Below are 16361 nucleotides of genomic sequence, written 5' to 3'. Positions count from 1 at the left end.
GCCACAGGTGATGTGAACTAGTGACTGGCAGAAATCTGAACGGGATGATGATCAACAGAAGTCCCTTGAGAACATCTCTGTGAGTCTATGATGCATGATGTAGAGGAACCTATGGAATGATGATCAGAAATATGATCAGATACATATTGTGTGAATGTTCTTGGAATGGTATGTGTCTAGGAATGACTAGGAGGATGAGAAACTTAAGTGTGCGTGAAAGGGACTGAAAAGTTAGGGAGGTATAAATGTGGAACATGGTGGGAAGTCAGAGGTAGCATAGGTGACTGAAATATTAAGAAATGGTAACAGAAAGAGCAGGCTTTTTGAGAAGAGTGGTGAGGATGAGTGAGGGGATAGGGTAATTTTGTATAACGACGGAGAAGGATGCTCCTGCTTGGGAACACTGAAGCACCTGTTTGAAGCAACGGGAACACTGAGCTGGGGAGTACTGGGAATTGTGGTGGGGTAGGGATATAAGCAACAGTTGTTGGTTGCCTTGAGGGAAAGTATTTGGGTGTAAATGGTGAAGTAGGTGATGTATGCAAGCCATGAGGTGCTTCATGGGGCTGAAGTGTTTGGGATCAGTAGAGTGAGGATGAATGGCAGGCAGATGTAGTGAGGCTGTAGTGTTAAATGGTTGCAAGAGGTGGTCTGGTATGTGGTGATACCAGGCAGAGAGAGGTGTGTTGGTGTGATGAGTGAGGAGAGCATGTGGAAGTGGCATGCAGAGGGGGTGTGACTGTGTTAGGGTGAGGAAGGTGTTTGAAAGAACTTGGCAGGAGGTTGGTGTGTGGGCATTGGGAGGGGTATGGAGTTGCATCGGAGAGATTGCATGGAGCAACCAGCTGAGGCATGTGAGGGTGCAGCAGCATGAAGCAGATGAACAGAGAAATGTCATACGTATGTATGCTGATGGTGCGGAAGTGATGGGTATCATCACATCTGGGAGACAGAGGAGTAGGCAAGGCTGGAGAAGGGCATAGGATAGCACAGGGATAGGGAACTGTAACGTTGGGGTGGAGTGAAAAAGGTTTATGAGTCAGTAGCAGCATGGAGGAGGCATGTTGGGTGGGGAGGCACACTGATGCAGTGAAATGTGTCTATAGCGCAGTACGTACATATTTCACAGAAGTAAAGGGAATGTGGAGAGAGAAAGCATATGCTATGTAGCTGTGTTAAGCGTTAAGGGTAACAGCGTAGCCGAGGATGTTTGTTGATGCGAGTAGTGTGTGAAGATGGTCAAGGATGCACTGGTGCGAGCGTATGGTGCTCGGGACAGGATGAGCACCGGGACCCGCGGGAGAGAGGAAGGAGGCTGCTGAGCGGGGGCATTGCCAGGAGGCTGGGGAGGAGGATGCCGGGAGGGGGAAGGGGACGGGATTTGTGCGGAGCAGGGAGCCGCAGCGCCGTGCCGGGGAGGGGAGGGGAGCGGCGGCACATCCCGGCGTCACTGCCGCCTCTCCCGCAGGCCGGGGCTGCCATAGCGACGCGGAGGACGCCGGCGCCGAGCGGAGCCCGAGGGACAGAGCGCGGACATGGTGAGCGCCGGTGCGGGCGGCGGGGCGGGGGTGCCGGCCCGGGCTGATCCCTGTTCTCTCTCCGCAGCCTTTCTCGCAGCGCACGTACCACCCCCCGGCCGCGGGGCCCGGCGCGGCGCCGGCGGCGTTCCCGGCCTTCCAGTTCCGCGCGCGGCACGAGGCCCCGGACTGGCGGCGGCTGAGCGCCGTGGACGTGGAGCGGGTGTCGCGGGAGGGGGACGTGGCGGCCCTGCAGGTGCACCTGGAGCACGTCACCTTCTGCAGCGCCGAGCGGGAGCGCTGCCCGCACTGCCAGGGCCCCGCCGACCCGCTGCTGCTGAAGCTGCTGCGCCTGGCGCAGCTCTGCACCGAGTACCTGCTGCACTCCCAGGAGTACCTCAGCGCCCAGCTCGGCAGCCTGGAGGAGGCCCTGCGAGAGGCGCAGGCCCAGCGCGACCAGCTGGGCAAGGAAGTGGCCCAGCGCTTGCAGGAGATCCAGGGGCTCAAGGAGGAGTGCCGGCGGAGGAAGAAGATGATCAGCACCCAGCAGATGATGCTGGAGGCCCGAGCCAACTACCACCAGGTGAGAGGAGAGGGCCTGGTGGCCCAGTCACCCACGCCTTGCCAACTCTGAGCCTGCTGGGGCGAATGGCAGAGTGGCCCCACTCTGCTGGGGTGCAGTCACTTGCTGGGTGAAAGACTGGAGCTTCTGGGATCAGTGACCTTACAAAAGGAAGTGCATGGCTTGCACTTGTTTCCCCTCCGTGTTTCGCGGGTGTTTGGCTGGTATCACAGACGTTTGCAATATGTTATCTTTAAAAAATCCTCTTTTTACTAACAAGTGATCTTTATTCTTGGGTTCACTTTTGGTGCATCTCAAGCACCAGATACACACACATGCAAAACCTGTGACAGACATGTTACTAACATCTGTTGCTGTTTTTTGTTGTCTGTCAGCTGCATGGTCAGAAAACATACAGGGCAAATACATCAGAACTGATGCTAAGCAGTAACATACTGTCTGCAAACAGTCACTTTCCTGCACTGAAGTTCTCCATGCACAAAGTTTCTGCTTGTGTGTGACTCAGAGGTGACTCAGGCATGATGGTAAAGAGCTCCAGTGATGTAGCTCATCCCTGATTCCACAACAATCTGTTCCTTAAGTGTCTCCATTAAGAGCCTTAGTACATTGCTGTTCTGTCAGTGTCATGGCACTTTGTTTTTTGGGGAGGGATTTTTGTCCTGTGGGGTGCAGTCACTTGCTGGGTGAAACACTGGAGCTTCCGGGACCAGTGACCTTACAAAGTCAGTAGTTCAATTTAAATATTTTTCAGTTTTAGCATTTTCCAGCAGGTTTCTGGAAAGCAAATTACAGCTTCAAATGTAGTCTGAAGTCTAAAGAGTACACTAGCTGCAGACTTGGTGTGATTTCAGGCTAGCTCTTTGTGTCTGTGTGTTTAAAGTTATAGGTGAAGTTTAATTTTGTAAGATATCAGCTAAGTTGGATCAAGTGTTTCTCTAAGGGAAAAGATACCTTATGCCCCAAGAGTAGAACTGTACATATGGCAAGGTTAGTGGGAACCTTATCTCCATGCATTTGAGTGTTAGTCTTAAGGACAAGCTGTTGATGTGGTATTATTTTAAAAAACCTTTGTGCAACTTACAGAGCAGTTTTTCCTGTGTCGCAAAACAAAACAGATTGCATGCATCATTTTATGTGTAAACTGAAATAATTCACATACTGTGGTTGCCAAATATAATCAAGTTTTCCTGAAGTATTTGTAGTATGTCCCTGTGAAAGCTGGAAAACATGGTAGTGAACTTGTCTCATCACTAATCTTCTGTTCAGTGACATTTGCAGTAAAGCAGAGATGGAAACCTATTTCCCATTTGTAATTTAATTTCATATAAAGTAAACTTCTTCCCCGTTACCCCCACACACTTTCTTTCCTCTCTGCTAGTAATTTCTTGTCTCTAGAAGTTATTTAGGTTCACTTAGGAAAAGTGAGTTCAGGGAGCAATTGAATACTTGAAGTTCCTATGGTGTTTTCAGCATTCTGAGTGCGAATGCCAGACCTGAAATAAACTCTTCCTAGTGTTTGTAAATGCAGGGTAGCAGTGTGATCAGTAAACAATAGTTGTGTAATATTTATCTGTGCCTTGATCTCGGCTGATCTGCAGTGTCAGATAATGGGGATTTTACTGGTGTTCCTGAGAGGGTAGTTCAGATTCCATCCCCTCAAAGTCTTGGGTGTTTTGTAAATAAGCTTGTAAATAGTTACTTTCCTTTTTTAGTGGAGGTGCTCTTTATAGCTAATGTAACCCTGCTGTGGAATTCAGATGTAATGCCTTTAATCTACCACCACTATAAGTTTAACCATGAAATGCTACTATAAAATGGTACCGGTACTTACAAGTCATAAATTTAAGACTTCTTGGTCAATACCTTCATCTGAGTAATACAAATTTAATTTTAAATAACATTTTTCACTTTTTTGATACTTTGCTAAGAAATCTTATATTCTCATGTACAGCGTAGGCATAAAGTGCACATTGTGGCTAACCCTGTAAAAAGTAGTTGCAAGAAAAGTGTTGCATAATTCAAAACTTAAATATTCCCTGTGTTTATCCCGACTCTTGCAGTAAAAGCTTTCTTTCACAACCAGCAAGTCAAACTGACATAAGTTTTTGCTTGAATGGATAACATTATTTCACAGTCAATTTCATTCCATAAATCTTGTGCAATCTGTTACACTGTAAGCTCCTTCTTGGTCGGCAATAATGCTGCCATACTATGTCACTTTACTTTGGTTCCACATTAGGACTTGTTTGCATTTGTCCAACAAAATATGTCTTAAAGCACTTCCTGGTTTTAGTATTTGCTGAAGGGTGTATTTTATAGGATACCTGACTACCAGTAGCAGCATTTTAAGTATTATATGAAATTCAGGAATTTCACTGAATCACAAAATCATTTAGTTTGGAAAAGACCTCTGAGATCTTCAAGTCCAGTCTTTGTCTGATCAACACTTGTCAACTAGACCATAGCACGAAGTGTGATGTCCACTCATTTCTTGAACACCTCCAAGGATGGTGGCTCTGCCACCTCCCTGGGCAGTCCGTTGTAATATTTAACAACCCTTTTCAGGAAGAAATTCCTCCTGATGTCCAACCTGAACCTTTCCTGGCACAGCCTGAGTATAAATCCTCTCTCTTGTCCTTTCTCTAGTTGCCTGGGAGAAGAGGCCGACCCCCACCTGGCTGCAACCTCCTTTCAGGAAATTATAGAGAGTGTTAAGTTCTCCCCTGAGCCATTTTTTCTCCAGGCTAAACAACACCAGGTCCCTCAGCTGCTTCTCATAGGACTTACCCCTCAGACCCCTCACCAGCTCCATTGCCTTTCTCTAGACTCACTCCAGCACCCCAATGTCTTTCTTGTAGTGAGGGACCCAGAACTGAACACAGGATCCAAAGTGTGGCCTCACCAGTGCCAAGTACAAGGGGATAATCGCTGCCCTGGTTCTACTGGTCACACTGTTCCTGACACAGGCCAGGATGCCACTGGCCTTCTTGGCCACCTGGGCACACTGCTGGCTCATGTTCATCAGCTGTCAACCAGCACTTCCAGGTCATTCTCTGCTGAGCAATTTTTCAGCCACTCTTCCCCCAGCCTATGGGGCTGTGTGGGGGTTATTGTGAGCCAGGTGCAGGACCCAGCACTTGGTCTTGTTGAACCTCATGCAGTTGGCCTCAGCCCATTGATGCATCCTATCTAGATGCCTCTGCAGGATCCTACCCTCCATCAACATTCTTGCCCAACTTGGTGGTGTCCATGAATTTACTGAGGGTGCACTTGATCCCCTTATCCAAATCAATAGTAAAGATAATAAACAGGATTGGCCCCAGAACCGAGCCCTGGGGAACACCACTAGTGACTGCATGCCATCCTGGCCATAAAAGATCAGGTTGGTCAGACAGGGCCTACCTTTCCTAAACCCGTGCTGGGTGGGCCTGATTCCTTGGTCATTTGTGTTGTGTGGTCGTACTCAGGATGATCTGTGCCATAACCTTGCCAGGTACTGAGTAACAGGTATATACTTCCCTGGATCCATCTTCCAGCGCTGATAATGGTGACAAGGTCTTGAATCTGTTAAATTAGTCTCTGCAGTCAAATCACACTGATAAGGAAAAGGGCTCACCTGAGTATCTGTGGTTTGTTAAAATATATTTCTTTGAAAAAAGGTATGAGAAAGAGATAATGAACAACCTTACCTAAAGTGAAAAGGGGCCCTCATTCATAGTCTTAACAAGTATGTTACAAAGTGTTTAGATGCATCTTCTGTCCTTATACTACCCATGTATTTGAAATATTCTGAACATTAGTGGAAAGCACTTTGAAGGTGAACAAAAAAGACATTTTAAAAAGGGTAGGATCTAAATTTTACTTAAAATTTAAATTCAAAACTAGTAAGTTAACTATAGAAAGAGTAATTGAAACAGCTTTGTGCTTCAGAAGGATGCTGGGTAGCACACTAATGTAGCTATGTACCTTTTCTTACAAAATCGTGTATGGTTACCTTCCCTTCATTTAAGTGTCTTGAGTTTTTTGCATATCTATGGTCCTTTGAGTATTGCCATTTTACAACTCATTTATGTATACTCAAATCCATCTTTATTTGGTTTATTCCAGCTGGGTGGTGATCTACTTTGTTGTATTACAGGAATCTTAAGAACACCTGAGCTGCTATTTGGCTGGTGTCTGTATTTTGCTGAATAGTGTTGTCTTACTTTTTCCTCATAGTTCTCTACTTACATATATGAATCCTTGTCTAGGGTTTGTATCTGAATTTGAACTTGCTTGGCGAGAGTCCGTTTGTTCAGAGTTTGTACAGTGCCTAGCACAATGAGATTCTTGCTCGTGACCATCACTATAAGACTTTAGATACCACTAACCTTACAGTTGGGCACCATGAGAATTTTAGTCCTTATTCTTATGATATGGAATTTATTAAAGTTACTGTCTTTTGACATATGTACAAAATGTAATAATCTGTTAGAAACTTTACCCACTATATTTTACTGTTACTAATATGTTTTTAACTGTTTTCTTTTTTTAGTGTCAGTTTTGTGAAAAGGCTTTTATGACCTATGCCTTTTTACAAAGTCACATTCAAAGGCGCCATCCAGGAGAGTCTGAGATTGGTATGTACTTTAATGTTGCCAAAAAAAATAAGAGAAGTAGTTCAGAAAAGCATAAATATAGTGAGGATGTGCAGTCCATGATTTTTTGTAACTTGGAAGAATAGTTTTCAGTTTTCATTTTTAGGTGGCTGCTCACAGTTTGTATGAATGCAAACAACACTGACAGACAAATTGTACTGGGCAACATGTTTCGGTCTCTGGAAAATAATTTGAAAACAATGCTCTCAAAATTTATTTCATTAGTTTCTAAATTCTCTCCTTCCTTTAGGCTGCATGCTTGTGATTTATTGCTAAGGACTAAAAATGGTGGCAGTGATTAGAAATCAGATAGGAAACATTTGGGAGGAGAAAAAGTGTGGAGAACCTAGAGAGGTCTGAACTGTAGCTTGTCAGGCAAATAAAACAGCAGCAACAATGACAGGGGTCTGAGAAAAGCACCTGAGGAAGTGTGAATATACTGGAAGAAGAAAGAAGCTCTTGTGCACCTTACAGTTGATAGAAACAGCAGTGGAAAATGCTGCAGAAACAGTTGAAGTAATTGTCGTATAAAAGGATTAGCCTTGAAATGACTCTATGAGGGAAATATCCAATGCAATTATTTCTGAAATAATATTCCGCATTGGGCTCAGATTCCCAGATGATGGGCTAGTAAAGCCTCGGTAAATTAATAACATGTTTCAAGATTGAAGATTGTTATTTTTGCTTATTTTAACATTTTTTTTTGTTACAGTGATACTCCTCCAGCTCTTTTTGCATAAATAATTAGTTGTATTCCAAGTGGGCTCCTTACGAAAGTTATTTAGAATAAATTAAACCTAGCAGAATTGAGTAACTGAGGTTCACTTTGTCCTTTGTACATCCTTTTTATTGAACTGCGTTGCTTAGATTCCTTTGAAATTAGATTATAGAATACTTTTTCATGTAAATATTTCATAAACTATTTCACATGTCAGTAATACAAGTATTTGAGGATGAGTTAGCAGTTCAGAGAACATAAGTATTTAAAAGCATCTTTGGAGAATGATGCTAGTGGAAGGGAAAATGGTCCAGTAAAGTTACACTTAATGAAGATATTACTGAAACACTAGAAATATATTTGCAGTAAGTATCGCAGTTCCAGAAATGGCAACAAAGCTTTTTTAAATCTGTGTTTCTTTCAAACAGAGCAGAAGAGGAAAGCAAACACCGAAAAATTGCAGGATGAGATTGAAAAACTGAAGGAGCAGTTGAAGCTCACCAAGTCCCAGTTAGAATCTGAACAACAGGCTGACATTGTCAGGTTGTCTAAGGTAATGTGTACTAACGTATGTGAATGTCTCAAAAGAATTAGTACTTTGGACTATGTTCACTCATTTTGTAACTGGACCAGAACAAAAATGTATCTTCCCTGTCAAGCAGTGATGGTGTTTGGGCACTGAACCATTGCCCTCCCTTGCCTCCCACAATTTTGACCATTGACTTTCTCCTTACTTTTGTTGGTTTTTTTTAAATTAATACATTGAACAGCACTTCCATTAGCACTTGCCAGTTCATAATATGTGAGGCCTGTTACTGAAGCAGATAAAATTAAAGCAGATAAAATTACCTTAGTATGGTGAAATATAAGCTGTTTTTGACATGATGACATTTTGTGATTATTAAGTGTTTCTTAGAAATTACTGTGATTTTACATGTGACTTTATAAACTGAGTAGAATTTGTTCTTTGCTGTGAAGAACTTTATTGTCCAACAGAGATGTAAAGCAGCTCAAGGAAGAGAGAGACTCAGAAAAAAACAAAGCAATCTGGAACTTGCATGTTGATCTTAAAATCCTTAGGATTTGGCTGACCAGAAAGCCAAAGCTGAAAGTAGTCTTAGCTATTGCTTAGCTATAGTAGCCTTGCTATTGTAAATAAAACAGAATGATTTGAAAGCAGTAATTATCTGTTTGTTTTCTCATACAACACTTTATTTCGGATGGTACTGAATCTTGTGGGGTTGCTTACTGGCTCCTAAAGAGAAAAAAATAAACAAGTAACTTAAAGATTCTTTTAAAGCTTTATAATTTCAGATCATCTCACAGTTTTCATTTCTGTTTAAGTAAACACAATCAGATAATTTGCTTTAGAAATAGCAGTGAAATTTTTTTGAGAAAGGGGCTTTGGGCTTCAGTTTGAGAAGCAAATTCTTGTAAGAGACAAGATACATTTCATGATTGTGTTAAATGCTGATGTTTGCATTTCAGTTTGCCCTTTATTGTGTTCAAAAACAGTGTTTTGTGGTTGTTAGCATAACCTGTGAGAACCTCAAAACTCCTGAGTAGCTTTTCTAATGGAGTTTGAGGACCTTCAAGCATGAAACCAACTATTACATTTTGAAAGGAACAATCAGAGGGCTGGAGCACCTCTCATATGAAGGCAGGCTCAGAGAGCTGGGGTTGTTCATCCTGGAGAATAGAAGGAGAGACCTTAAAGCAGCCTTCCAGTACCTAAAGGGGGCCTGTCTACAGGAAATCTGGAGAGGAACTTTGCGTCAGGGTGTGTAGTGATAGGGCAAGGGGAAATGTCTTTAAACTGGGAATAGGCTTAGATTAGATATTAGGAAGGAATTCTTTGCTATGAGGGTGGTGAGACACTGGAACAGACTGCCCAGGAAAGCTGTAGATCTGCCATCCCTGGAAATGTTCCAAGGCCAGGTTGAATGGGATTTTGAGCAACCTGGTCTTGTGAAAGGTGTCCTTGCCCAGTGGGGATTTGAACTGATTATCTTTGAGGTCCCTTTCAACCCAAAACATTCTATAATTCTATGATTTTGAATTAAAAGGGAATAAACAAAACAGCGCTATCATTACATTATGAAACCTGCGTTCAGTTTTGGTCCCACTATATAAAAAAAGATGTGGGCAGGCTGGAAAGATGCAGAGAATGGCCACAGAAGTGATCAGAGGACTGGAAAGCCTGTCATGTAGAGAAAGGCTGAAAGAAATGGATGTGTTTAGCCTTTAGAAAGGAAGTTTTAAGGGAGATTGTATCACCACATTCCAGTACTTGAACAGTGGCTACAAGGGAGATGGAGACTCCCATTTCAGGGAGCCTCATGGAAAAATGAGTGCTAATGGGTACAAGTTACTTATGTGGAGATTTTGATTGGACATGAGTACAGTTTTCTCCCAGTGAGAACAATCAGCCATTAGAGTAATCTCCCCAGAGAAGTGCTGGATTTCCCCACATTGGATGCTTTCAAGTTTCAGCTAGACAGGTTGCTGAGCCATCTTGTCTAGACTGTATTGTTGAGGTCCCTTTCAACCTGGTTTTCTGTGATTGATGATTATTTTCTTCCTTATTTTCATAGGAAACCCTCATCTTTTGTAAAACATGCAGTGTTTATTTCTCTGAGCGTAGCTTCAGACTCTTCTTTCTTCAGTCCTCGTGTTCCCTCCTTCTTAGGACTGTTTAGCTTCCTTTTTTTTTTTTTTTTTTTTTTTTTTTTTTTTTTTTTTTTTTTTTTTTTTTTTTTTTTTTTTTTTTTTTTTTTTTTTTTTTTTTTTTTTTTTTTTTTTTTTCCATTTTCAAAAGTACTGAAGGACCAAATCAAAAGCTGGTAGAATTTCACTTAGGAACACTGTTAGAATAATGGGCCTTGGCCCTATGTGGACATGGGCAAAGTATTCTACTCATTCATTCTGTGCCTAACTTTTGAGAAGCACATCCATAAAATATTTCTACTGCCCCTAAGCATTGTTTTGTTTATGAGAGGGAACTTGGAATATTCATAACAGTGCACTGTAGATTTTTTGGTGCCTTAGGGGCCTGTTTTGAAGTCAGTTGTCTTAGCTGAGACTTCTAACTGCAAGAGGACTACCTGAAATGTCCTGAAGCTACAGTCTGCAGTGTTACACAACAAGAAGCTTTCAAAACTTCTCTGTTTTTCTAGGGTGTCAGGGAAGATAGAAATGTGACGTGTGACTGGTTACAGTTTGGCTGCCATGACTGACATCCACTGTCAATTCAGGTGTCATGTTGCTGTCTTTTGATTGAAAGAGCAGAAAATCATGTGGGTTTTTTTAGGACAACTAGTACTGGAGGGGAATTTGTATAAAAATAGCCATACTTCTTATTCTTGGTTCCTTCTACTCCTTTGAGGTGAAAGTATACAGATCTCATTCAATGATTGCATGTTATAGTTGGAGAACAAATTCAGAGTGAATGCTGTGATCCATCACAAATGGATATAGGTCATTCTTAAAAACTAGGTATATCCTGGGCAGTGAAATGCAGGACTTTAAACAAGTTGAGAACTATATAAAAATGCATCACTAGGTAATGGAATGTTGAAGTAATTTAACAGATAAAGTGAGGTCAATGTGCATGAGAAAAAAACAATTCTAACTTCATCTAAAAAATGATGGGTTCTCAGCTGAGTGCACTTACTGAAGGACAAAATATTAAGGTTGTTATACACAGTTCTAGGGAAATGCTAGCCCAGCAGTTAGTAACAGCCAGCAAAGAAAATCAAATATTCGGAAAATCACTGTGCAAGCCACAGCCTAAACACTGTGTGTGAGTCTAGTCCCTTCGTCTCAAAAAAGGGTAGGATAGAACTATAAGAGTTATGGAGATGGGCTACAAAGAAGATAATTCGGTAATTAGAATGACTGAGCATGCTGAGAGTTGCCAGTCTGAAAAAGAGACAACAGCTGGATGAAGATGGAGGGTGAGATACTGATACCTGTATGTCATGAGTTACAAAGAGTGAATAACAGCCCATCATTCACTCTGTTTTCCAGTTCAGGACTTAATCAAGTGAACCTAGCAGGAGACAGATTCAAACAACAATATGAAAAGTATTTGGCTCTTCATGCAGCTCATTGGCAAAAGATGTTGCAGTTGCCGAAAGCTGATAGGGCCACGAGGGAGGACTGCAAAAGTTTATGAGGAGAAATGGATTGGACGTTACTAAGTTACTGAAGTTTACAAAATTGTATCAGACTGAAAAAGTCCTCTGAGCTGAAAAGCGTTGTTTGCTTGCCTCAATATTAACGTTTCCTACCTGTGCACTTAAGGCCTCTGTGAGAAACAGGATGCTGAACTAGATGCATCTTTGATATGACCAAGTAAGGTTGTTTGTGTTTTATTCAGTGGAAAATAACAAACTACCAAAACTTCCTTGAAGCATACTTGTTTTGTTAGCAAAATTCATAGTTTGCAACCCTAGAATTCTTCAGAAACTGGTGGGGTTTTATGTTTTTTGATGTCACAGTATTGCCCATTGAAAGTGCCTGCTTTGCACACGTAGTTTGGGTGCTTGAATTCATGTTGCATGTGAGAAAAAATGACAAATAATGTGGTTTTTTTAAAATTTCAGGAATGTGAACAGCAAAAATCAAAAGAAGAAGAAATTCTACAATCATTTCAGAAATGGAAAGAGGAGGAACGAGAGAGATTGGCTCATGAAATAGACAAAATGAAAGAGATGTTTATGAAAGAGCTTAAGGAGTTATATTCAAAAAATTCAACCTTAGAAAATGTAAGCTATTTCAATTTTCTGACATTTTAAGGCATGAATCCCTTACAGCAGATGGCAGTGAACTTCACAAATTTGAAATGTGATGTGGTCATGGTGAAGCTCTTGTACAAAACTCTAAAATAATGGTTTAATGATAGCCATAGTTGTATCTTTGTATACTGATACTTTATTAACGTAATTTCAGTTTGGTTTTTTTTTTTTTAATAGCTTAGTTTTGACAAATAAGTGATACCTTCAGCAACTAAGGCAGTTTTTCCTTACTCCTCAACCTCGGAATGTCTGTTTATATATTAGCAGATATTGTTATGATTGCTATCTGTTAAGTATCTTTATGTTAATGTCCTTATAACTAGCATAGAAGAGGCTAACTTCTGCATTATAGTCACAACAGTAGGATTTGTTTTCAATACATGCTTAGGAAATGCTCACTGGAAAGAGAATCATAAAACTATAGGTGGGTCAGAAAACAAATACACATGGTGTTACCAGAGCAGCTTATATTTTGTAGCTTTACAAGTCATATTTATCTGAGATGTAGATATTAATAATTACATGAAATTTGGTAAATGCTGAACTCATGGGGAATGGGAAAAGTATCTGATGCAATCTCTGCATAGTTGTGTTTAACGTAAATTTTTTATTCTTCTACCCTCCTTTTAGCAACTGTTAGAGTTACAAAAGTCCAACATGCAACAAAAATCCAATTTAGGAACACTGAGAGACAGCCATGATTTTACAGAGGAGAAACCTCCGAGTTCCCAGGATCATCACAAAGTGGTTAAACTTCTGGATGAACAGGTAACATTGTAACTTAATGTGTTGCTTTTGACAGGCTACTTGTGTTCTTTCTATTTTTGTACATCCGTTGAGTAGGATTTGAAATCCGTAAGTAAAATTTTCATTCTTCTCAATGCCAAAAATAGCTGATTTTAAACATTTAATACTATTTAATACTGTAATGTCAATCAAGGATTTGTTTTCTTTATCCTTTATAAATAAGGTAATTGTTATTTATTTATTGATATTCTCTTATTCTTTATGATTAACTATATCTAGCTTTGCCAAGTATGATTGGGTTTCAGTTCCAGAAGGCTTTAATAAAGAATTTATGTCTGCTGATCTGTGAGGCCACTTACTGAAAAATAGGAATATTCCATTTCCCAAGATGAAAAAAAAGTTAAGAAACTTTCTAACAGGATTTGTCAGCCTAGGGGTTTTTTGGTTTTTTTTGACACATGCATTTTATATTTCTTGGGTTTTGGGATGTGAAGGTCTTTGTATACTGCTGGTAGCATCTGTAAGTTTAATCAGTTCTACTCAAAGATGTGGAAAACTCAGTTTTACTTTGTGTTTGTTTTTTATTTCCTCAAAGAAGATTTGTTTCACTCTAAAACTCGTTTGTCAATTTTGATTTTTTTGCCACTGTCACACAAAATATGTTGTTAATGAGTGCTTGAAATGACTTTATCTAGGGGGGAAGTCCACCTCTTAGTGTTAATACACTTAACTCTTAATACTCTTAATACACAGAGTTGTATCAAAATGCTTGTGTATTTTTCACTCACGGTGACTGCATATAAGAATCAATCAGAAAATACATATTTTTTAGAGTGCTTGGTAAGAAAACCACACTCAGATATATAAAACCTGCTGATGACTGTACTGGGCCTTAAATACTAGACTACTCAAATTTCATATCATCAGTAATAATCTTTTTGTATCTGTGCTTTATTTAGAAAAAAAGCTGCATAAATTGAACTAATTAGTAATGTGTTATTAGCAAGAAATAAAGCTGCATATATCAAACAGAGTGTTAATATGTTCTTAATAGGAATTAATATTGATTTCCTCTGTGCAGGAAAGAAAGTGGACGTCTAGGATGCAAGCCCTTCATCGTGACCATGAGACAGAAAAATCCCTGGTAAGAGGCACAGCAAACCACTTACACTAAAAGAAGATATTTTTCTTTTTTTCTTACCCTTTCAGTAGTTCTCGATATGTTACAGTACATCTGTTAGATATCGAGAGTTCATAAAAGTGTATTTATTATCTCTGTGTTTCTGTTATGGTAGGATCTTGATCTTTTAATTAAGGCCAGGGTTGAAATTGAGTTTATCATTTCAGAATCTGACAGAAACCTGAAACTGTCTCTCTCTTTTGAAGAGCTTACAGCTGCATTATACTGTGTTTCAGTGTTAAGTGGATAGGCTGGATAGTTGACATATGACTTGCCAACGCGTAGCTTTCATCTGCCCTGTACCTGCTGCTACCATGGACCTATGGCATATGTCTCAGTCTTTTTTTTTCTTGTTTCTGTCACTTCTCTACTGCTTTTTCTGTTGGAGCTTTCTAACATAGAATCTGTTCAGCTTTTCCAGGAAAAAACACCATGGCATTTTATTTTGCTTCAGTTTATATATTTGACTATACAAAGCTTTATTCCTCAGATTTTTTATTTTTTTTTATGTCTGCATTTCTTTTTAATCTCTTTGCTGCTTTGTTTCTCTTGCTTCTTTTCCTTTCATTTTCCTTTCATCTACGTGACCATGTAAGAACTGAACAGATCATAGTGGTCTGGCCACTGCTTCTCCTCCTCTGGCAAGAAAACAGTGGGGAGGAACCATGGAACATTCCCCAAAAAGGATGTAGTTAATGATACACCCACATACAATGCAAGAATAGAATAAGGGAGGAGTAATGTAAGTATTTCTTTTGGGATGGTGCACCTAAATACTGATTCCATTCTTTCACATTCAGAGTTAATATATTAGGTTTATTATGCCACTTCACATCTCAGCTCCTTAAAATATCACTATTTGACACTATTTACAACTAAAACATTTTTATAGAATTGTATGCTTTTTCCTGCAATCTTATTTTGAAGCAATCTCAGTTATATGTTTGTATGTCCCTTTCTTTGTATTGAGATTTAGATAGTCTTCCTTGTTTAAATAAAAAGTGATCCAGACAACTCTTCTGTAATACATGCAAGTCCCAGTGAAATCACAGAAGACATTAATTTTTTGTTGAAAAAAAAAAGTTAAAAATATCTAAGCATGACACTTGCTTGTTTAAACTTTATAATATTAAAATATTTTCTGTAATGTTAAGAGGAAGTTGCTTTTCTTCTAATTGCTTTCTAGCTACTGTCACAGATTGAGACACTTAAATCATCAGCGAGAGAAGACCTGAATAAAAATAACACCTTTTACAAGAGGAAGATAGAAGAATTGGAGCAGAGGCTTCAGCAGCAGAATGATCTGGTTATTACTCAGAAGAAGGAGGTCTGTTTTGTGAAGCACTCTTATGTTTCAAAGAGCGCAGGATACAGAGAAACATTTTACTATCATTTGGTCTTTGATATATCTCTGGTTGCATATTTAATATTCGCAATTTGTAATAGTTCTGCTGTAGTGGTTTGGAAATTATATTGATAAATTTTGGAAATGGATTGTTGATAAATAAGAACAGATCTAGAAAAGGGACACAGGAATGTAAACCAGGAGTTAAAACACATTTAATAAAACAAATAGAGAAGGCAGAGAGGTGACCTCATCACAGTACAGTTTTCTCAAGGGGGTCAGTGGAGAGGGAAGTGCTGTTCTCTTGGGTGATAGGATATGAGGAAATGGAATGAAGCTGTGCCAGGGGAAGTTCAGACTGGCCCTTGGGAAAAGGTTTTTCACCAGTAGGGTCATTGTTCACTGGAACAGGCTCCCCAAGGAAGTAATCACAGCACTATCAGAGTCCAACCAAGGAGCATTTGGATGATGTTATTAGGCATATTGCCTAAGTTGTAGGTAGTCCTGCAAGGAGCAGGGAATTGGTCTTGTTCCTTATGGGTCCCATCCAGCCTGAGATAGTCTATGATTTTATGTTTGGAAATGAATTATTTTTCTTCAAATAAGCTCTTGTTGAAACATAACTATATATTTTTGGGGATGATTGGTGGATGAAGATCTGGATGGTCTGGAATTTATACTTTGGCATGATTATGTGGCCCTTACAACCTATTCCTCTGTTAGATGGTGCATTCTTTACAGATCAACATCTGATTTTACACCTTTTTCTTGAGTTTAATGTTAAACCTATATGTAAATGCTTAAGGGATGAAAGACAAATAATAGCTTTTACATC

General features: G+C 40.0%; 1 protein-coding gene across 2 annotated transcripts in view; it reads left to right on the top strand.

Moving 5' to 3' along the window:
- Positions 1-16361, top strand: part of DZIP1 (DAZ interacting zinc finger protein 1) — a 38027-nt gene continuing 21666 nt past the window's right edge. For both annotated transcript variants that reach the window (XM_027884263.1, XM_027884261.1), the window contains exons 1-9: positions 1-79; positions 1469-1538; positions 1606-2100; positions 6635-6719; positions 7884-8008; positions 12063-12224; positions 12885-13022; positions 14083-14145; positions 15368-15508. In XM_027884263.1, coding sequence (XP_027740064.1) covers positions 1536-1538; positions 1606-2100; positions 6635-6719; positions 7884-8008; positions 12063-12224; positions 12885-13022; positions 14083-14145; positions 15368-15508 — 1212 coding nt within the window. In that variant the 5' untranslated portion in view covers positions 1-79; positions 1469-1535. The remainder of the gene's footprint in view (positions 80-1468; positions 1539-1605; positions 2101-6634; positions 6720-7883; positions 8009-12062; positions 12225-12884; positions 13023-14082; positions 14146-15367; positions 15509-16361) is intronic.

The sequence above is a fragment of the Empidonax traillii genome, unplaced genomic scaffold (assembly GCF_003031625.1).
Source record: "Empidonax traillii isolate 1590-97213 ecotype Southwest subspecies unplaced genomic scaffold, ASM303162v1 scaffold141:size962631, whole genome shotgun sequence".
Lineage (NCBI taxonomy): Eukaryota > Metazoa > Chordata > Aves > Passeriformes > Tyrannidae > Empidonax > Empidonax traillii.
The sequence above is the reverse complement of the archived record's forward strand: the minus strand, read 5'-3'. Positions and strand labels throughout refer to the sequence as shown.